Raw genomic sequence first — 23,479 nt, forward strand, 5'->3', positions numbered from 1 at the left:
TTCGAGTGGCGGCTAAAGGGGCTCTGGTACAAACACTACAGTTGTCTTAATTAATCTTCTCTGTGAAACTGTCAACACAGATGTAAGGGATATTTGCAAAATGCTAAAACTTTCTAAAGATATTTTCATTGAAGAGCACGGATGCTGTGTTTAAACTGTTTCATAAGTATAAAGGAATCATGTAATTTATATATAAACATGAGGATGTTTGTTTGTTTGTTTTTTTGTTTCGCTATACACTCCTAGGCCGTTTGAGCAATTGCTACGAAACTCGGTGGTTCCGCTTAAATACTTCTAACTTAGATCATGTCGTACATCCCACCCCAAAATATCTATTGAATTTCTGTAAATCAATTAATTTCTATCTACATTCAATTTTCCGATTTACACGTAGCGCCATATATTGGTAAAAAATTTAACAAAATCATAAACTAAATATAATTCTTACCAAACAAAACAAAAATATAAATTACATTCGCTCAATTACTGCGACAGGTAGCACATAGCACTTTCCACACGTATTTTTGCTTTTCGAACGATATTTTCTTAATAAGTGTAGCCGAGTAGACAAAACCACTGAATACGAGTAGTTAGTTTGTAGTTTGTCGTGAATTCGGGCATGGCCAACGGGCCAGCCAAGAGCAGTTTTCCGATTTAGTAACACCTAAATAGGGTCCAACTTCTCATAAAAGTCTTCCCTAGATGCATCCCCTCAGCAGATCGCTCACGTGTCGCGTTGTCTTAACCAGATAAACCAAACTAATTGTAACAAGTCATTACTTATTTTGAAATGGTCATAATGCCGAGCTGCAACTTTTCGTCAATTCTTTTAGTGGTGGTCTTGCCCCTGTACTGTACATCATACTTTTCCTGTTAGCAATAAAGTCGTGTCGGTCATCCATCTAATTCCGTTCGGGAGAAAAGTAACGTTACGTCCGTTCTAAACTGGATATTCGTATATCTAAGTCTTCTGCCCTAAGCTTTTCACTTCTGGTATCGACTTTCATCCATCTAACTCCTTTCTCGCGATTAAGGAAGGACAGGTAGATAGGTGACGACAGCGGGTCTACATTTTTTCAAATTGCAGCCCAATAATTTTTCTATAAACGCAGTATTTACGAGAACACACTTCCCGCAAAGTTTATACAATCTGTTTCCAAAATTTTTAAAAATTTATTATCACATAAAAGCATATATTCTAATATTTTTACAAATTTTTTCTAATTAAATATTAAAAATTAAAAAAGAACCATCGGACGAAAAAATCGTTCTTTTTACCCTAAATAATGATGTTAAAAATAAACATGAGTAGATTAAATTTTAAAAATGAATTTTTTAAACATTATCGACAGTGATTTTGAATCGTGATGCCGTGATATTTAATTATATGTAATTTAATTCTCATCTGTAATTTAAAATTATCATGTTATTAATTTATTTTATAAACCAAATGCACTTATTCTTTTTTTATTTACATGATATAAAATTAAAAAATGTAATTACGAATAAGATTGTTTGACAGAACAGTAGAAAAAATTTTCAAAAATGCTTGAAAACGAGAACCTACTAATCAAATAGATAAACAATTGCTTCTCGTTTAACACACACTCTCACGCCATCTACAGGCAACCTGAGACATTAACTGTACTTGAGAGTATAGCGCTAGCCCTAGGTCCTAGGCCTTATATCTACAAAGTCCTAGAATAATCTAGGACCTTGATCGCTAATGTATGATCTGTTGTCAGAAAAAGTATTTACCTAATAAAATAATAGTATACTGTATATTATAATATAAATTATTAAATAATTTTTTTTGCCATATTATTATTATTATTATAAATGGTTTTTACTTAAGAATTTTAAAGTTATACGATAACATCAAAAAACCATCTGTAAAAATTGATTTTTGTTGTTTCATTTTTTTTAAATCTACGACTATAATGTTTTAAATACTCTTGTGCATTGTAACCTATTCGATGTGAAAAATTAAAACTTTCCTTATTTAGTAAAAGATTTTATAATTTTTTTAAATCACTTTAAGAACGGAACTTCCTTTATAATATGCATCGACTTTGGCATACATCTTCAGAAACGCTTAAGTTATTTATGAAAGTCGAGCCTTGTCTCTATATAAACAGTATATACTGTAATACAAAGTGCGTGTGTGTAGATATGTATAAGTTTATATATATATAATATTGTGACAATGCTTCCACACCACAGGACCAAAGGGTCGACGCCGCGTTTTCGATGACAAAGTTGTTAGTCTGACACCACTGTGTCTTTTTGAACAGAAACCTTTTGCCGCGCGGTGGCGTCTGTAGGCGCTTGGACTCGGGAAGGAAACAGATTGGGTGAAAGAAGTGCACTTTACAACTCGATTACGAAAAAAAATCCCCGTTTATTTTATCATAAGCTAATTTACAAATATATACATAGGATAACTCATAGTGTTATATAATGGATAAAGCTTATATAGCGTAACATAATTGATTAGGCTTTTTACTATTAGATACTATTTTAACGGGTCGCTGGCCGAGAGAAAGTTTACAATTTGGCCTACGATGCTTGATCCTTTGAACTCTTGATTGATGTCGGGAAGTTGTAGATCGTCTGGACGAACGCGTGGGGAGGTTTCCGATGGGTCGAGGAAGGTAAGGCTCCTGAATGGTACAGTTCGAATATTCGATATAGGCAGTTATTGTCCGGCGAACGGCGGCTGCAGGTGGGATCGGCGATGGGGATACACTTGCACATGGGTGAGGATCAGCGAACTCTCATCGATGCGGACGAACTCCCTGTGTCCTCATCGGACATTCCCTTTTATTTGGGAGTCCGCCCTCTTTCTTCCATTGCCCTTTTTTGATAAAGTAAATCTCCACGTCCAATACCGATTTTGTTCCTGGTGACATATTCAATGTGTCACCGGTGAAAGGAAGTGACTCCACGATCATATCCCCTAACATTTAACAATCGCGGGAAAAATTTTTCGCCAAATTTTTAACATAATCGACGAAATTCAAGACTCGAAATTTCGTCAGGTCCGGGATCACAAAATATATACGTATGTATATAAAATTTGTAATAACAACGAGTAATATCAGAAATTACGTTCAGGTATCATCTATACTAATGTTATGCATATGCTAATGCATAACAAGTAATTGCACTAATAAAAGGTATTTTCACTAAAGCAAAAATTTTAAAGGAGTCCCAAGGTCCCATCTACCATTCAAAAAATTCCTAGAGATGGGACGAAAGTCCAGGCAACGTGGTTTATATTATATTGAATTATATAATGACTATTTTAAATCATGTAATAGATTTTATCAATATCTATGAGAGAAAAATTAATTTAGAAAATAAATTATACTTCTAATTATTTATGAATTCTTAGTAGTATTTTAGGCTATAAGATTTTCTTCTCCAGAATTTTACAAAATAATCACAATGGGCCTATATTTGGTTCTTAATTAAATATAATAAAATAATGACTTTATAAATATTTCTATAACCCTTTATAATAATCGTGTTGAAACTATTTCTAAATTAAAAAATAAATAACTTTGAATTAGAATTTAAAGTAATTTGTTAAATTTTAATTTAAAGTAAAAATTTTAGAGGTAATTATTTTGTTGCGTAGTCAGGTAAACGTTGGGCAATGCAACAATATAATTAAAAGTTATAATTTATTATTTGTGACAACAACAACAGGAAGAAAGTTATTATTATTTTTTTTAATGAAAAATTCGAGTTTTTAATACGCGGAAAGTTCCTGAAAATTGAACTTTCGATGGTCTCATATAATAAGAAAAATTATATTTACATGTGGCAATATTTTCTTATTAATTAATATCATGCATTAATCATGCACTGATCACACTGAAAAATGAATTATAATTAATGTCATATATTCACACAAACATAAACTTGAACAGATTTTTTTATATTTTTTGAACAGATTTAAATAAATTAGATGAAACATAAAGTTGAATATTTATAAAACAAGTGCAGACACGTGACAATTAAACATAAATTAAAAATTAGTTAGGTCCCGATAAAGAAAATACAAATTCTGATATCAACAAAGCATTCATAATTTTATCTTAATATAACTTCTAAAATTTGTATGGGAAAAGTTTCATCAAAAAAATTTATTATATTATCTTACGATTAGATATTCATTATTATCTTTTAAATTTAATTAGAGAAAATTATTAATGTAAAAATATATTAGAGATTTAATATCTACTGTTAGTGAAAAGTAAATATCTATTTAAGTGAAAAGTAAATTACAATGGTTGTGCTAACCGTTGTAATTTACTTTTCACTTAAATATTTCAAAACTAATCTAATACATTACATAAGTGTAATGTAGTTTAAATTTATATAATAATATTGATTCTTAAATCATTTAAATTGTATTAAAGTATTGCGATTTTGTGTTCGATCCATGGAAAGAATTTAGTTTACATTTAAAATATACACTCGAATATTTTATGTTGACGTAACATGAAAATGGCTTTTAAAAATTTAGAAAATGTTAAGTATTAAATATAAAATTTAGATAAATAACATTTTATAATACATTTTATGTGAATGAATTACGTACAGAATACATTGAGTAATAGTAACTAATTCATTAATTTCCGATTAATCGTTGTACAGAAAATAAGGAAAAATATTGCAATAAAAACAGGTATTTTTGAAATATTTATTTTAAAATAGTAGAATACAAAAACATAAAATGGAAATGCACTTTAAAATTATCGATAACTTTATTGAAGGTGTTTTGGTGTTAGTCATTTCTTCACGAATGTATTTTAACTCATTTACTCGTATCTTCATGAGATAAACAATAGTTGTATTGCTTGCATGCAATATCTTAAATTTATGAAAATATTGTTAATCTTAAGTTTTTGATAAGCAAGAAATTGAATTGTTAATACAGAATAATTAGATCTAACTATAATAGTGGAAACTTTGTATGACGCAACATATAAAATACTGCAGAAAAATTTGGGAAAGAATAGTCAAACACCTAAAACAAAAATACAGCCTATTATCTAGAATTGAATTTATTTTTACTTGTTTATTTAAAGCAACCTTTGCTTTATTCGTAAATTGAAAATATGAATTAATAATTATAATTATTAAATAATAAATTTGTTTATTTTCGTACTCTACACAGAAATGACTTTCATTATCGTAATCGATAACAGTTGCTTGGGTAAGCCATTGAACCCAAACAACTGCCACTGGGTAAACTAAATTACGTAAACATTAATCAACTTGTTTTTAATCAAAATAAAGTTGTATTTTATTATCGAAAGTATACAATTTATAAAATTATACGTAAATTAAACATAAATATCGATGTGAAAAATGCAATAATAAACTTATATATTCTTAATTTCTATATGACTTTCAAAAACAAAATATAATTCTATCTCTAATGGAAACTAACAAATTAAAGTATGATTATACATTTTTAAAAGTATAACTGTCAAGAGACTAAAATACAGTAAATTTTAAGGATTTGGCTTAAGATTCTTATGGATTTTTTTGATCATATACTTGTAGTCGTCTCATTAGTAAGTTGGTTATCAGAATAATTATCTACGAAATACATATACGACAGTATTTCGTTAGTAATATCCATAATGTCGCCCTTATCTTAAATGCGAAATATAAATTTTAATTAACATCAATAACTGAACAGACTTCTTAAAAATTGTTATACATTTGCTAGGTATTGTATACTCATTTAATTTTCTTCTCTTCATCGTTGCTAAGCACAATCAGATTTTTCTTTATTACAGAATACCTTCTGACGTTTTTTCTTTAGCATATAGATTTCTCCTTAGTACATTTTTGAAATTTATTTGACTGCGTTCTGAAAGCTTCGTTATCAAACAATGAATTTTTCCCTTAAATTCTTATATAATAAAAAGCGGTTTTTATATAGCTTAAAAATCTTCACTAGCAAAAAACTCCGAATTGACAAAAATTCTCCATTTTCTTTTAAATGATTATAACTTTTTAGTACCTTGTACTCAATGTAGTTAAACATTGATATCTAATAAGATTGTTTTTTATTGCTATTGTCAATCCAAATAATAAGTACTTTTCCATTTTTGAGGCAGAGCATTAGGAAAGCCTCTTTCTTGAAAAATTGAGTTCGTTCTCAAAATTTGGTAGGTCGATTTTGATAAAACTTTTCCATTTTCTATTACTTACGATGAGGAATCCAAAAAGGTATTTAAAATTGCAAAGACTTTTGGTATTCATTTTTGGTTGTTATCGTCTATTGTTTTTCCGACTATTAAGTCTAAACTATTCTTTATATTGAAAAGATTCCAAGATATTATCCTAAACAAAACCTCAGAAATACACCGTGTTATGCAAGGTTTTCTAATTTTCTAACCTATTAGAACAAAACCGTATTATGGTATGATGGGGCGACGTGGATCACAGGGCAATGTGGAACACTTTAAGCAAATAACTTCAGAAATAATTAAAACAGTAAGTTTTGGAAACCGTCGACAAGTGGAAATAATTTGCGGATAGTTCTCCCTTCATTTAGTTAAACACTGGATTCATCCACATTTTTCTAGAACTTGGAGGAATTGGTTTTTATGCGCGTTGTTCTGAGGCTAAGGCCCATTGACATCTGGTCTTAGCCTCAGTAGACTAGAAACTCAGTAGTAATATGGCTTACGACTTACGCGTTGCATACGGCTGCGTAAGTCATACGATAAAATATAATCCATTTGGGTTCGGCATGGTGATCTACAAACGCGCAACCATCTTGACTGGTAGAGTGAGGGACGAGGAAGGAAGAGCAATTTCACAGTGCAGTAATGATATGGTTGGAAAAGGGTCCGTCGGCCTACGGATATATCGAACTCCGTTTCTTACTATCCGGCATCGCTTCGTAAAGCATGCATTGCGTTCAAGTACCAGTATGAACCTTATATAGACACGCACAGCATTCTGCAAAAGGTACGAGCGTTTGAAAGGTGTTTAATATCATATTATATTAATATATTATTACGCAAAATGCTTGTAACTTTTAAATTAATCTAGGCTATTTATGCATATGTTTTATGCAGCGGTCTTGTTTTATTTGTTTTATATTTTCTATAGTTTCACTTTATTTTATTTAAGAAAATAATTTATAAGGTTCGTAAATTGTGTTTATGCCCATTATAATCATAGGCACAAATGTTTTCGATTTTGAATAAGGTACGGGTACTATTCTACCTCATTATTTTGAATAAACCTAATATTTTTATGTATGAAATATTATTATTTCTAAATTGAGAAGCGAACAAGTCACTGTGAATACTGTAATACTGTAGGTGATGCAGTGCAAGTGAAATGGAAAACTGTTTTTCCCCCAAAGAAGAAAAATCCTATGTGACAGACTTCTGATGTTGGATAGAAGAGTTTCCTACTGGACATCTTGATAATAAAAATTCATAAAACTTTTGTGTAATGGCTATTACTTTGATTTAGCGCAAGCCAAAAACGGTGCATGACTTGCATGCATAAAGTGTAGCAAGAGACTTACCTGGAAGCATTTGGTCAAAAGAAGTTTGTGTATAGTCATTGCTAAAGTTTTCACTTAACTGTTGCTATTTATGGTTGTTCCATCTAGCCTCTACCATCATCTATATACTGTTCCATACTAGTTACTACCCAACACAGTAGGGCACAATGAAAAACATAACCAATATTTTTAATATGCAATAATTATTTTAAGAATAAGTGCGTTGTTGCGATTTTTTAATTAGTTGGCTTATACATCAAAAAGATGTTTTAAGTTTGAAAACTGTATTTAGATAAGGATTTTCTTCTTGTTAAAAAAAATAATAATAATAAGTGTTCCATTTTGCCCAATCCTGTCATATAAGAGTAACGCACTTATCGAGGTTCTCTAAATATTTAATCAGATGAGAAAATTAAATTCGAATTATTGAGTAAGTGTTACTCCATACGGTAATATCTCATTAGAACAAATTTAATTTCTGTCAAAAAGATATCTGTTATATTCTAAAGTAAAATCTCTAATATGAAGAATTCTAAAAAATTGCGTTAACATAAAAAATTAATGTTATACTGCGTAATAAAGATAAGAAATTATAAACTGATTAGTACTTAATAAACTATAAATTGATTAGTACCGAAAAACATACAACTATAAACTGATTGTTTAAATTTAAGATAACTTCAAGTTGTAACAGAAGAATGTATCAATCATTTGATAAAATACACTCTGTTATTTTCTTCATTAGTGGAGAAATTAATAATACAGTGTTATGAAAATAAAATGATTGTAGATAATGTTAACCTAATCTACCATAGTTTAAATACTACAATGTTAAAAATGTGTTATAAACATTGAGCGCATAAAATTTAATATAAATTTTAGAACTAATATTTGTATAAAAAGCCTATTTTTCAGTTTCAATTTCCTGAAACGTTTCTTCAGATGGAATTTTCTTTCTATATTTTCTAGCACGTATTTTTGAATCTTTTCTAAATTTTAATATAAGATTATCCAAGATATTTAAACATACTGGAAGTACCAAAAGTCCATGCAATACAGAAAAAATAATAACTAATATAAATGTTCTAAAATTCGTTAACATTATATTAATAGGTACTGTTAATGTTACTAAAAGGCTCAACAACGTAGTGATAAATCCTTGAAAAATTGGCATACCTGTTGCTCTCAAAGCGGTCATTATCTTTTCATTTGGTGATTCACTCTTGCAATTTATATATACATAACAAACATGGGTACAATAATCTATTGAAAATCCAGAAGTGATTATTAATCCAAGTATCGTAACAAAATTCAATCTTTCATTCAGTAATTCCAAATATCCTAGAAGACCAATTAAAACTGAAATGATAGTTAGAGATAAACAAACGCTGCATAGTACATCAGCTGTCAAGAGATAAAACACGATTATGACAATGCAGACAGATGCAACTATAATCTGATAAGTCATATTAGCTAAAGGTAGAAATGATTCATATTTTACAAACCATAAGTTTTGCACTACAACAGGATAAACTGATGCATCAGCAATAGATCTTAATTGAAGGACCATATGCTTTAAATCTTCTTTATCTACTCTTTTTGTTGTAATAAAAAATCTACTAGCTGTGATATCATTATAACTATCACTGAAAACTATATCGTCTTTTAAACGTTTTGCTAGATGTATACGAAGATATACTTCTCTTAATCCGTTTATGAAATCTTGTTTGCAGGATACGTTATATCCGTTTAGCGACAACTGACCTATAAAGCTATTACTGAAATGTATATAGGATCTCAACCATGATTCAGTATATTCAGAAATGAAAGAATTGCTTTCAAAATTAGTCATGATCTTTTCGATATTCTTTTGCACAATTGGATCTGAATAATCTAGAGTTTTATTTATAATAATTTGAATTCTATGACTGTAAGAACTAAAATATTCAGAGTGTTCGTTCAAAAATGCTGCAACAAATGAATCCCGTCTAATTAAATCGGCATAATCCAGACCTTCTTTCAATTTTGTTATTCTCCAAGCACCGATAGATAAATACAAAAATAAGACTGCAATTATTATGGTTTTCGTAGTTTTATACTGTAAATATTTCCCAATTTTTTCGCTAATTTTATGAAAAAAGATATTTCCGTCGTTTTCTGAAAGATAGCAAAATATTTTCAGTTTGAGTACTTTGAAAATTTAAAAATTATTTATTTTAGAATATAATGTAAAATTATTCATAACTTTATTACTTACCTGCATCATTTTTTGCAATAAAGCGAAATGTGAAAGGATGTAATCTTTTCTCCTCTCTATAGCCACTAAGAACCACACATGAACCAAAAAAGGTTAACTGATATATGTAAGTAAATACAACTGTAGAAGCCATGTACAAGCAAAATAACTTAGTGGCAGGATATGGAAGAGCGTATCCAACTAAAATCGATGTAAAATTAGTCAATGAAGTGATTGTGACTGAAACAGCAGCTTCAGAATATGTATCACTCATTCTCGTTTCCACGTCTTTACCTCTCGTTCTTCTCCAAGCAGCCAATATAATAAAAGAATCGTCCATACTAACTCCTAAAATTTAACATCGTATCAATCTTTAAACTAGATTACTAATACAAAATCAGAAAATCATCTTACCTGCTACAAGTAATAAAATGCTTATATTAATATCAATATATTTGACTCCACAATATAATAACAGTCCAAAACTGGACACAATAGCTATTAATACAGATATTCCAGCTGCTAATCCAATCCAAGGTTTGCTTATCACAGGATTAGATGACATGCAACTCAAAACGCTGAAAACAACTATTAACAATGCCATCAATCCACTGTAAGGCAAAATAGTTTCCGATATTCGGTTAAACTCAATATTCGTCGCTTCAGCGGTAATCCACGATACTGAAATGTTCTCAAAACGTATAGCTGTGATAACCGAAAGAAATTTACTCTGCCAAAGCCTTCCAAGTTCCTGGAAATCATCTCTGTTATCAATGAAGTATAACAGTCGTAAAGCCAAGCACGATGTAATTCTTTCTGAGTCATCAATGGTAACTCCTCCAAAGTATATTCCAGTTATAGTATAAGCGATTGAGTTAAATGTTACTGGATATTTTAAAACTCTTCTTCCGTTAAAATATTCCTGTATTTCTCTTTCTAACTTAAATATATCTTGAACATAGCAGGAATTTTCCGAACGTGCACATATATCCTCATAAGTCCAGTTACGACCGGAATAGTCAATTTTAATATTTCTTATAACCTCATCTAACTGCTTTAATTCTCTGTAAGTTTCCTTTCGTAGTATATTTTTTCCATCTTTAGAAACTGCAATAAGTGATACATAATCAGTCAACTCGGTTATTCTTAATACATCAAAGTTAATCGATCGATTCATGGGAAAGATTTCGTTTGCAATTCTCTTCTCCATCAATCCACGATTACCAATTGGAGAAAAGAGATAGTCCATGTCAGTTTCAAATTTCAACTTTGAAAATCCCGTAACTAAACATGCTGAAACAATAAGAGGTGCGAAAAGAAATAAATATGGATATCTCGCTATACATCTTCCTAAACAGGCAAACAGTTTAGGTAAATTTAATCTGAGAAAAGTCAACGTCATTCTTTGAATCTATCAATGTAAAATAAGATCTGATATATTTACATATAAAGCGGATGAAAAACTTACTCTCTGTGTGCTTCTTAATCTAGAAAGCCAAGTTAGTAAAGAAGAAATTTGAGGAAAATTATTTACCTACCCATTAATAATTTTTATCTTCCTTAATTACGAAACTGAAAGGTTTTCAAAGAGCTTACGCAATTTAATAGAACAAATCAATCTTAAAAATTAATTTCTGTTTAAGAATTAACTTAAGGAAAACAAATCTGTATCGTGTTGTTAATTAATTTAGATAATTGCATGTTATTATTGCCATAAAATACTCTTATTAATTTATCATAATCGGAAGGATCGATTGACGTTAATATTGCGCAGATAGAAATTTAATTTAAGCTTATAATTTCATAATAAAGGATAGTTAAAAAGAAGCTTATTGGTGAGGAAAAAGACACAAAATCGACAAAATTCTACTATATTTAAGGTACAATTTGGTGTGAATTAGTTTTCCTTTTTCCGCATATTTGATTATAAACAGAAAACAAGGTTTACATCATACGTTGCTTTCAATAATTGATTAGATTGTTCCAATTTAAACATTTCTCTTTAGATAACAATTATTAAGAATACATTTTGTTAAAAATGCGCTGTTAACATCCGACAACTTTAATTCCTGTATATAGATAATCAGTCAGTGACTCTCATTTGGCATTGTGGAGTCACTGTCTTGACTCTCGACATCCAGAAAATGCTCTATATGGTTTTTTTTTAAATATCAAACACTATAAAATGTTTGATGTTTAAAAAACTCCACTGTTTAAGGTGTGATTATTTATTTTAAAAAGTGTCATCATACTGTGTGCTTCATATTTATACACAACAAAGTAACACGATGGAATTGACTCATTTTTTTAGATTCTTCTCCGTTTCAGTGTGTAAAAGTTGTTAAAATCATAAAAGTTAATTTAATGAAATATATTCTAACGTTATAAATTTAAAGAATTTTAATCAGTTTTGCTGTAGAAAGAAGTTTGAAATTTTTTTGACTATATATAAAAATAATTTTAAAATAAATCTTAAAATATAATTCATAAAAACTCTTAAAGGCTTTAAAACGCGACGTAGTACGGTAAAGTTTAAATTTTAAAAATTATTTAAAGCTTAATAAATTAAAATTATAAACTTATATTTAAAGTTTTATACTTTAGCTGTACATTATGAAAATATTAAGATACAAATTATTAATTTTTTTCATCGATTTAAATAAAGTTCTTCAGGAAATATTTATACAGTTAAAATGCGTTTATATATTATAAAATTTAAGGAATATTCATTGCTAAGAACATTTTCTTGAATTTTCGTAATGTTTTCAATATATATTTACAGCAAATATATTAAAAATGTTTGTTTAAATAATTATTTTTATGTTCTTAATTTAAATGTTTACTTTTATACTTTGAAAGATATTTTAAAAACATTAAATTATAAAGTTATTTTTATTCTGTTTTCACAAGAATAAATTATTTTCTAACTTGGCAAACTCTAAAATATTTATTTTTTTTTTTTCGTTTAAATATATTTACTGAAATTTCAATTATTCAAACTTTTAATGTTTTATTTGTATAAATTATAAATTAGAGTCGTTTCGCTTCACCACATAAATATTAAAAAGGAAACATTTAAATAAAAAAATATTTACCAAGACAATCTGGTAAAATATTTTAAATATTAAACTATAGCATCGATAAACTAATTTTATTCAAATTGCTGACAAAATTATAAATATTGATTTATTATTTTGAAAAAATTCTCACTTAATTTGAAATTTCTATCTTGTTTTGTGGGTAGATTTAACATGCATCTCAGTGCTTTGTAATTGACTTTCTTAACCCGAAATTTTAAATATATAAATCTATAAATATGAGAAACTTACAATGCCGGGCTACAATTTTTAATCACATTTTTAGTTTATTTAATTTAAAATATATGCTCTCCACCTCAAATGTGTAGTAGCTTGCCTCTGTACATCATACTTTTCCTCTAACAATAGGGTCGTGCCGGTCATCTATCTAACACCTTTTGGGGGAAATTTATGAATTGAAATAACGTTACTTCCGGTTTGCATCGGAAGCTCATATATAGCTAACCTCTATAAAACTCAGAGTTATCTCTAAGAAAAATTTCAAATTACTGTTTGTCATTTCCCTCACGTTGCCTTGCTTCTGCTAAAGTAAGGACTCAAACATCTTATTACGTAGAAGTACTGTACGTTTGTAAAATGTGCAGATTTTGATTGGTCGATTTTGAATCGTATCCGATTTTCGTCAGTCAATTGAATAGAGTATAGTTTTTATCGGGCGATTTAGTCAGATCTGTTTCTGTTTTTATGGTATACAAACGTCGGCTGCAGTCTGAATAGGTACGATTTTCTTGGATATTGTATCACGTTCGCTTCCGTTCACAAATTAAACATCAATTGGTTGTGATGTTCTCGCCTCTTAATGGAGAAAGTGGATTTTTATAGACTTTTTCCATCAAGAGTATTTTTCCATTCCTGTATGATATGTTCTCGATAGCAATTTTATGCTAGGTTCCAAGGAACATACAATCAATAACCACAGTTCTAAAAACAATACATTATCATATATTCAAATATTTATATTTTTGGAGTATTTTTTAAAATTACTTCTGCTTCTTTTTTTAATATAAATTTACTTCTTATTTTATTATTTTTATTTATTGGAATAGAACTAAGATAAACCAGGTAAAAAGCTATTGATGAAACTCTTACCAAAAAAACGAGTAAAATGATTGAATAGAATCAATCACTAAATTATAATGTTTTGAATTAAATGAATTATTCACATGTGTTTTTCATAAATTTATAATATTTATGTACTGAACTTTATAGAAATCGTTTAGGTTGAGGTTTTACCATAAACTATACGCAACAACAGTTCTATTGCATTAAATAGTTTCAAGCACGCCAAATTAATAATCAATATCGATTATTCGTATTTTTAATTCAAGAAATAATAAATTAAGTCGACTCGAAATGTCAAATATATTCAAAATAATTATTAATTTAGTTATAATTATTTTAATTATAAATTACTTGAATTGATTATAAAAGGAATAAGGTTCAAAAAATAAACAATTGTAGTGTAACAAGAAAAATATTATTTTTAAAAGCATAATGGTATTGTTAAAATCGGAAACTATTCAAAATACAGAATTAGGGCTGTGCCAATGGATAAGGCGAAGAGGCAACTGACTCAGGCACCAAAATTATTCGGAATAGTCCTGTACCTAATATTATATTACTTATTCACATTTATTTCATTTTTCTCCTTACTCAAAGAATTTATAACAAAACACGTTTCAAATATAGTCAAAATTTAACACGTCCTATAACAGATAACAATTAAAGAATAATTGTTATCTGGTATAGCTATACCCTCACTCATATCACTCAATTTTATCATAATAAAACTTGGTTTAAGTATTAAATTTATTTTAAGTACTATAAAACGATGGGCTACAACTAAAACTTATATAAACATGAGTTTTTAGTATCAAAAAATGATTTTACAATTCTCTATGATAAAAACAGTTTTTACGCGTATGTTACAAGTTTACATTTGGTAGGCCCGTTCATTTAAGAAATGGATTATCTTGATTAGCTCTAGCTAATTTAATTGCTAGATTTGCTGCAGATTTAAAAGTAATTCCTCCCTGACTGATTGCAGACTGATAGCATCGGCTTGGTAATTCTTCTAATCTCTTAAAAGCGTCGGATTCGTTGGGATCAACAATGACAAGAGTGATAAAACTACCATCAACACCACCTACGCATACAGAAGTACCATCGGGTGTTATCGCTATACAACTGGCATCAGCCGACAATCGATAATTGGCTATCAATTTTCCATCCGAAACACGAAACAAACGAATTGTTTTCTTACCACTGTGATAGTAATAAACGTAATCGTCCAAAGCAGTAAAATCTGCTTGGATGCTGAAGACTCCTTCCATAACTCTTGGCAAAAGTACACGTATCGTAGAACCACTCTTTAACCCTATAATTTCTAACCCTCCACCAGCCGGAGCATACAATCCATACTTTCCTTTCTTGGTATGAGCACCGTGCCATCTATCAATGTTTCTTATAGTTTTTTTACTTTTGACATCATAAAATACACCTTTTTCGTTACCAACCAATGCCAAAATGCAGCCTTTAGTAGGGAATATTTTCATGTCTGTGAAATTTTTTAAATCATCTGGTTTTAATAATATTTTATATAAATATTCTCCGTTTTTGACGTCATGAATTTGAAGACATTCGCGACCTTTATCTAAACTAGATAAAATTAGATTTTGTTCGTCTTTTGTTATAACTGCTGATCTAAGTGCACTTAAAATATAAGTTATACTATAAATTAACTGAGCTTTTGGTACCGATCGACATTTAATTATTGCTTCTCCATATGTTTCTTGAATGACAAGAAAAATTCGAGTTTGTCGAAGCCCGAAGAAAAATTGCTTGACATTACTTTCTGGATGCCTACAAAAACAATTTATTCAAAAATAATGTTTTCAAATTATTTACAATAAAAAAACTTACCTATTCACTATTTCTTTCAATTCAAGATCCCAAGTTAAGAGAAAATTTGATTCGATACACACAACATAACGTCCATCAGAAGTTATGAGAGCGTGTGTAATTATGGCACCAACAGGACTATCTGCCAATTTGCATTGTAATTTTCCAGTTAAGACATCCCATACACCAATACTATTTCTAGTCACTGTAATAGCTAAATTTTTGTCGTTAGATAAACTGATAGAATTAATAGGCATTTCCATTCTGTCAACACAGAAAGATTGTTCAAAAATATGATCAATGTTCCACACTTTAACAGTACGATCTATGGAAGACGAAATAACTAAATTACTAAAATCATCTATAACTGTTCTAACATCTATAACTCGTGCAAAATGTGCATCTAACGCTTTTAGTAGTTGTCCACTTACAACGCTCCATAAATACAATTGTTTTCTTACTCCACCAATAGCATATTGATTATGTTTAGTTAAAACCAGATTGTTTTGAGACTTTAGTGGTTTTGTAATGATATTTCTCATCCCATGCGGTAGAAAAAATTTGCTATATTTTTTGTTATCTAATTTCCAAACTGAAAATTTATCTATCATAGTCGCTATTAGGTAATCTTCAGCAGGAGTTAAGGAAAGGGCAAGAATCTTATCGACGTTTTTTTGGATATATCGATTAAATATCCACGAATTTTCGTCTTTATCATATGTCATTATTACATAATTATCATTTTCTTTGCAACTAATAAATATAGAATTGTAATTACTTGAAAATGCGAGACCTCCTTGTAAATGCAAATCTTTAAACTTAATACCATCAACTACAGACCTGTAATAAAAAAAGCTTTGAAAAGTTATTATTTATTACTGATATAGTTTAAAATAAAAACAAACTCACCGTAAAATAATATCACAGTCATCGTCATCAGATGTAGTAATAATTAAAAAATAATTATTTTCTCGTATAAATTTCATATTTAATAGCGCACACTGTTCTTCGTTAAAATCATAAGAAGCAACTTTCTTGCAGTTATTAGTTGAATAAATAGTCCATCTATTCCTAGACCACATTGCAAAATAACGATCAGAAACTGAAACACCCCGTATATAATTTTCATCTTGATCTTCTATTTTCAATTTGTTAGTATCTCCATTTATTAGATTTAACGTTATAACTGAATTATAATTGCTATATGCGACTGCAAATTTATCATCTGGACTAACTTCAACACCAATCATCATTCCCTCGATTTCTGGATCTACGTCTTGAGAAACATCAGCAGTTGACAGGTCCCAAACAACAAATCTGTTAGAAACTGAAACAACATATCTAAAATCAGAAGTTAGTACGAAACTAAATACTGCAAATTGATGCCCTTCTAAAGAATATTTCATAGGTCCACCAGGTGTATGTAAACAATGGTAAGCTGGTATTAAAGCACATTGCGTTGGACTCTCCTTATCACACTGTTCAAGTAGCAATTTGATATGTTTATGAGTTTCTTTAACCGGAAGTAGCCTACTGATAAGCTGTGAAGCTATCATATTAGGATATTGCGATAAAACTGCACTTCCTAGTCGAAGAGAATCTGCTACAAGTATCACTTCACGAACAGCCATTGAATCTTCCAAATTTTCTCTTGCATCATCAAAGTCTATTAAAACAGCTTGAAGCTGACAACTATTTAATTTAAGATACAGCCATTTGTAATTAAACAATATTTCTTTATATAAATCATCGTACATCTTAGCTCTTAATAAATGAAATGGCAATTCACCAAATTTTCTAAAATTATATCTAACCTGTCGGCTTTCTTTGCTTTCAAACACCATTGGTTGTTTTGGCACTTTTCTATCGGCCATGCCTTGTTTGTCACTAATGCCAAATCTCAATCTTTGTATATCGGTATATTTAAAAGGTTTCATTTTACCATCTCCCCAAATTCCCAAAAAATAATCAGCAAATCTGCAATGGAAATAGCATAAAACGTTCATATTTTTAAAATATCTTTCTTCTGCTGCTTTCCTGAATTGTTTATGATACCAATTAAGAACCGTGATGCCATCTGCTTCTCTTTCAGATAAGTATTTTGGTAAGTCATTACGAATCCTAGTCCATAATAAAGGAGGAATCCTCCTAACAGGAGGTAAATGATATTGGTAGACATCTTCAAGTACTTGATCGTCTAAAGATAAAAGATCTTCTAATTCCATTTCACTAACTCCACTCTTTGATGCTGTTATATAAGATAGTGCGTGCGACACCAACGCTTTTCCATGCTGAATTTCTATCCTTTCTAGCAATTTCATTATGCTGTCCATCACTGTATGAGACAGTATTACATCTTCTAATTTAGTATATGATCTCCAACGAATAATTTCAGCAAATACTAATTTAACAAATATAGGTAAACTGCATTTTCCTAAAGCAGTTTTTACCACTTTCCACTGTGAGGCGGTTAAGCCTCTATTTACTGATTTGAGTAAACCATGAACTACTTTTACAGCCAAATCGATTCCGAGAGGTTTGACTTCTTCAAATTGCTTATTATTTTCTAGCATCTTTACTAAAATCTGATAATCGTTAAATTCCTCTCCTGATAAAGTTGAAACCACCATTTTTACATGAATCGGTAAAATTACAGGTATCCATGATACCTTGTTACTGATATTATGTCCGGATAATTGATCTACTGAATCAATTATAATGCATAGTGGTTGTTCTGCTGAAGCGTATGTAAGTAAACGTTTTAAGTATGCTACTAAAGGTACATAATCGTCCGGCGTTTCTTCCCATGGCAAACTATAATTATAAGCAATCTGCTGACACAATGATTTTAGCATGGATATCATGCATGAACTATCAGGAGTTATACCGAGAAAACGAAGTATTAAAAATGGTTTGCGGTTGGATGGATACCAATCATATATCATGCTTGCAATTTTGGCAATTAATGATGTTTTACCACATCCTCCCATACCGTGCAAGATTAAAGGTTGATCTGAATCATTATAAACATATGATTTTACCCTTTCTATTTCACCGAGTCTTCCTTCGAATATAGTAATAGCACTATTACACGCATGAAGGTGTTGTAAGATTTCTGTTACAACTGGTGCATGAGCATTTAAATATGCTTTTCTCATTGCTTTGTCTACAAGTTTAATAATGTATTTATGAAAATGAGCTAAAAACTGAGTCAGATATTCTTGATGAACTTCAGCATCTAAACCATCTGCACCGTTCCATTCAACTGTAAACCTAAATACAATAACAACAAATGAATAATAAATAATAATCTAAAATGTTTATACATTTTAGTAAAAACACAAACATTGTTATAGCAATAAGTTTAAAGGAATATTAGTAAATATTTATCTATATGTAAATATAATTTACTTGATTAAATTTGGACGTTTCATCTTCGAACATAATCTGTTGTCTCGAAGATCAGCTAATAAATTTTGTGCTTCCGTATCCACACCTCGATTCAATAAATCTACAAACTTTCCAGCGGATTTAACATTGCTCATGTTAATATTTTCAATTTTTCTTATGTAAGCTAAGCAGTGATTTCTAGTGTCCGGCATCTTCAGTATTCCGTTAATAACTTCTCTTTCGGTAACTATAATAATAGATTTATATAATACCTTATCTTTTCAGTAACATACATTAAATTTATACCTGACATCATATAATTATGAACAGTGTCCTTATCCATTTTGTCAGTAGCAAATAATGCTTGAGCTGCTCGCCTTAACAATTTCTGTAATTTGCCTAAAGTATCCCACCAAATACCTTGATCTTGAGCTTGAAGTTTCGGCATTCTCTTAAAATTGTTTGTTTTATTAATATTGAAATAAAAAGACTGTTTAAAAATAAATATATTATTTTACCTTATTATTAAAATTTGGCAAAATAGAACTAATTGGTTGAAGAACATATACTGATGGTACAGCATTTGTATCTTCTTTGTACCATTGATCTAGCAAAGACACGTCAGATCCAACTTCAACTAACATATCTCTCATTAATACAAATTCTTTCCCATCAATAAAAGTCGGAACTGGACGATAACCATACTTTTGTCCAAGGAATACCTATTTAAAAATTTAGATTTTTTATTTTAATTTGTTTATTTTACCTAAATATAAATTAAATAGATATTTTACTTATAATTTTATTTTAGTTAAGATTTCTCTATTAAAAATCTAAAAGTTCAGTAGTTTTTTAAATTTTTATTCAAATTATAAATCGTTCTAAGTTATTAGACTTTATGTAAAGATGAAAATGATGAAAGAATGCTTCTATATTATTCTATATATTGTATAATGTTTATATATTTTTCTAAAATAATTCTATATATACAGAGACAAGAAAAAATTGCTATAACTAACAGAAATTTTTATCTTATGTGTAATAAAACTATATGCGAAATGTAAACTATTTCTCTTTTGCGCGTAAATCCTTAATTATTTATGTATCCCAAAGTTGAAAAAAAGAGTATTTGATACATCTTAACACAATTCTTATAGCATTGTTAATAACCATAAAATCATTTACACATTCATATATTTTGTCCTAACTGGATAGATTACAATCAAAAATTATTAATCTCAACTACGATTTCGGTTATTTATTTATTTTGGAATTCTTGTTATCGTTTATTTTTAAATTTTTGTATTTACGTTCTATTTTTACGTTCTATGATATCGTAACTGAGGAAGATCAGTTAATCTGATCGAAAACGTTATTATTTAGTAAATTGCATTGCTGTATTTTTTAAAGGTGTGTTTTTGATCATTTACATAAAAACAGTGCAATAAAAATAATAAATTACTTCATATTTAAGGTTGATAACATTTATATGAAGAAATTCAACATCCTACAATATATTATTCTAGTTTTATAAATATGTGATAAGTTAAGTTGGAAATAAAAACATTCAATGAAAATTTCACTTAATATAATTTGATATTTTCATTTATTATATTAAAAAAAAAAAAAAAACATTTTATTTGTCTAAGGGCAGCAAAATGATAAAAACGCCCCTGTATATATATGAGCAAAAGTTAAACAGCATTCTGTAAGATTGAAAAAGCCAAAGCAAAATCAAATTAGTGTTTAATATTTCCAAGTATTTTTTGTACTATACATGTAATTTTCAGCTGAATATTCTGCAAAAAATAATTTTTTAATAATGTATATATAAAATTTATTATGAGAAACGAAACTTTTATTTAACATTTTATTTTATATTATTTATTTTAATTAATTACATAAAAATTTATCCTATTTTAATTTAATTTTTTTCTCCATAAAATAAGCAAAATATTGTTATAATGATAATTATTTTTGAGTGGATGTCTTTCATAAATGAATTTTATAGATTATTTCATCTTAATTTGTGCAAATCTTTGTTTATTAGCGCACTCCAAGAAGGCAATCTATCCTAAAATCAAGACGGTCCTATAATCTATAGCCACGGCGGTGGGCAAACTGCGGGTCGGAAGCCGCAAGTGGCTCTCGTACAGTCTATTTATACAATTTCTTTTCATAAGCTGTTATTTATATATATAATTTAAGCTTAATATTAATATGTAAATTTATTAATTTTTAAGAAGATATATATATATGTCTTCTTAAAAAATAATAAATTTACATATTAATATTCTTCAAAACTTCATTAAAAATTAAATTTCAAAACTTTAGTTTTTAACGCATAATAATATTTTATTGTTTTCTTTGATCATATAAGGACATTATTTATATATATAAAACACTGTTCTAATACAGAACATGGCTCTCACGTATTTCTGATAAGTGATATATATATATATATGTATGGCTCCTGTAGTGACAAGGTTTGGTCATCCATTATCTATAGTATATTTAATTTTTTTTAATCATAATTAATTACATTTTATGCATATCTCATATTCAACTTTTAATGATATATTTCATTGAAATATTAACTTATAACTATTAATTACGTAAAGAAATTAAATAATGTCCTTATATGATCAAAGAAAACAATAAAATATTATGAGTTAAAAACTAAAGTTATGAAATTTAATTTTTAATGAAGTTTTGAAGAAATATGAATATGTAAATTTATTAATTTTTAAGATTCATAAATAATTTCTTATATGTATCAAAGTTAAAAGTTATTTAAAACAACTCTGTGATAATCTCCATAGAAATCTGTTAAGCATAATATGAAAATTTTATCATAAATGATAATTATTTAATTTATGCTGAACTAAAATTTAAAATAATAATAATTATAATATTCTAATAACCTAATGTGAATGTTTGTCAAAATGAATGGCATGTTCGGGGTATATGTATTTAAATTTTTTTATAATTTAATTTATAATGTATTGTCTTTTAAACGTATATATTATTCTAAACAATTACAAAAATAAAACATTCTTTTTGGAATTTAAAGCTATTTACCACAAAATTAGCACCCATGGATAGTCGTTGACAGTTTTCAATTTCTTTCATACACAACTCTGTTGTCATATGATCATCTGTTGCTTCATCTCTCACACCCCACCTCATGTCAACTACCTATAAATAAAATTTTTTAAATAATTCAGTTGTGTTTATTACTTCATACTTGAAAACATTAAGTTCAAAAATAAACTAAACTAAATTAATTTTAATTTTAGAAATATGAATTGTTAAATTTCTTTTGCGTTACCATTTAGTTATGTCAGAAAGGAAGCTATATGGAGGTTCATGAAAAATTAAGAAATGATTTTTATTTAAAATTAATACTAATATAAAATTTATGCTAAAATTATAATAAAAGTTTATAAGTTAATAAATAATTATTAAACTTTTATAATATCAAATATTGGAATATTATAGTACTTATGATTTTTCCAAAATATATATGATTTATTCTTTTCATAATACAGAACAAAACTTTATATTTTATTCCATATTAGAATTTGAAATTAATAAAAATGGTTTTAACTTATCCAAAAATTTTAATATTGAAAATCCTATCTACCGCTTTTAAATTTTTATAATCCAATCGTATCATCAGTTTAACTATTATTTTACTATTACTCAGATGAAAATGGTCTACCTGAAACTCTAAGCCATGTTTATGTCTACAATAATCTTTTAATTTTGGATATACTTTTTCCATTAACATGTTTCGTTCTAGAGACATATCTGAAATCAAAACAGATAAAAACAAGAGAAAAATATTTAATATAGGTAAACGTTTCATAATACAACATTCTAACCATTAGATGTTAGACTATAATGACAATGATAGACTAACCTGTAAAGGTAGAACTAGTAAATATTCTGACTATTTTTGATCCGAGAGGAGGTAGTTTATCTAAGCATCCTGCAAATAACCTATCAACTCCACCTTCTTCCATGTTTACGAATCACTTTATAGTATGGTTTTTACTTAATGTCATTTTATAACTAACTAGACGTGATTTTCACAGACGCCACCGTACGGCCAACGTAGCAACACACGAATCATACATAAAGTCGATATGTTGCCAGAATGGTGCGACCTTCGTGCTAAGTATCACGCAAATGAATTTCAAATTTTAATATATTGCTGCACAGAGTTTATTCTCGTGTATTTATGGATTAATTTAAAATTCGTATATAAATATACATATATTCTTAAAAAGTTTA

At 28.5% G+C, this 23,479-nt stretch overlaps 3 protein-coding genes across 3 annotated transcripts in view; 1 reads left to right on the plus strand and 2 right to left on the minus strand.

The window, feature by feature from the left end:
- LOC136984439 (heat shock protein 60A-like) overlaps window positions 1–23,479 on the plus strand; it is a 181,905-nt gene that overhangs the window by 7,859 nt on the left and 150,567 nt on the right. The window lies entirely within an intron of this gene.
- On the minus strand, window positions 8,460–11,270 carry LOC136984412 (patched domain-containing protein 3-like). The gene is made up of 3 exons (XM_067281380.1): window positions 10,206–11,270; window positions 9,813–10,139; window positions 8,460–9,712 (listed from the first exon to the last, which is right to left on the minus strand). Exons 1-3 carry the CDS (start codon window positions 11,191–11,193, stop codon window positions 8,460–8,462), a joined length of 2,568 nt encoding a protein of 855 aa, XP_067137481.1. The 5' UTR covers window positions 11,194–11,270.
- LOC136984385 (NACHT and WD repeat domain-containing protein 2-like) lies at window positions 14,687–23,383 on the minus strand. Its single transcript, XM_067281354.1, has 9 exons — window positions 23,106–23,383; window positions 22,905–22,993; window positions 22,262–22,378; window positions 19,699–19,902; window positions 19,487–19,631; window positions 19,202–19,427; window positions 16,700–19,063; window positions 15,812–16,630; window positions 14,687–15,751 (listed from the first exon to the last, which is right to left on the minus strand). The coding sequence occupies exons 1-9, from the start codon at window positions 23,206–23,208 to the stop codon at window positions 14,842–14,844; spliced, it is 4,977 nt and encodes a 1,658-aa protein (XP_067137455.1). The 5' UTR covers window positions 23,209–23,383; the 3' UTR covers window positions 14,687–14,841.

Source organism: Centruroides vittatus, unplaced genomic scaffold, assembly GCF_030686945.1.
Source record: "Centruroides vittatus isolate TY-2023 unplaced genomic scaffold, ASM3068694v2 contig_918, whole genome shotgun sequence".
Lineage (NCBI taxonomy): Eukaryota > Metazoa > Arthropoda > Arachnida > Scorpiones > Buthidae > Centruroides > Centruroides vittatus.

Coding starts and splice junctions, on each gene's coding strand:
- LOC136984412 (XM_067281380.1), bottom strand. CDS start 11,193: ATGACGTTGACTTTTCTCAGATTAAATTTACCTAAACTGTTTGCCTGT. Junction 10,140..10,205: donor CATTTTATTACTTGTAGCAG/GTAAGATGATTT, acceptor GTTAAATTTTAG/GAGTTAGTATGGACGATTCT. Junction 9,713..9,812: donor TATTGCAAAAAATGATGCAG/GTAAGTAATAAA, acceptor GCTATCTTTCAG/AAAACGACGGAAATATCTTT.
- LOC136984385 (XM_067281354.1), bottom strand. CDS start 23,208: ATGGAAGAAGGTGGAGTTGATAGGTTATTTGCAGGATGCTTAGATAAA. Junction 22,994..23,105: donor TACTAGTTCTACCTTTACAG/GTTAGTCTATCA, acceptor TTTTGATTTCAG/ATATGTCTCTAGAACGAAAC. Junction 16,631..16,699: donor GACTGTGATATTATTTTACG/GTGAGTTTGTTT, acceptor TTTTTATTACAG/GTCTGTAGTTGATGGTATTA.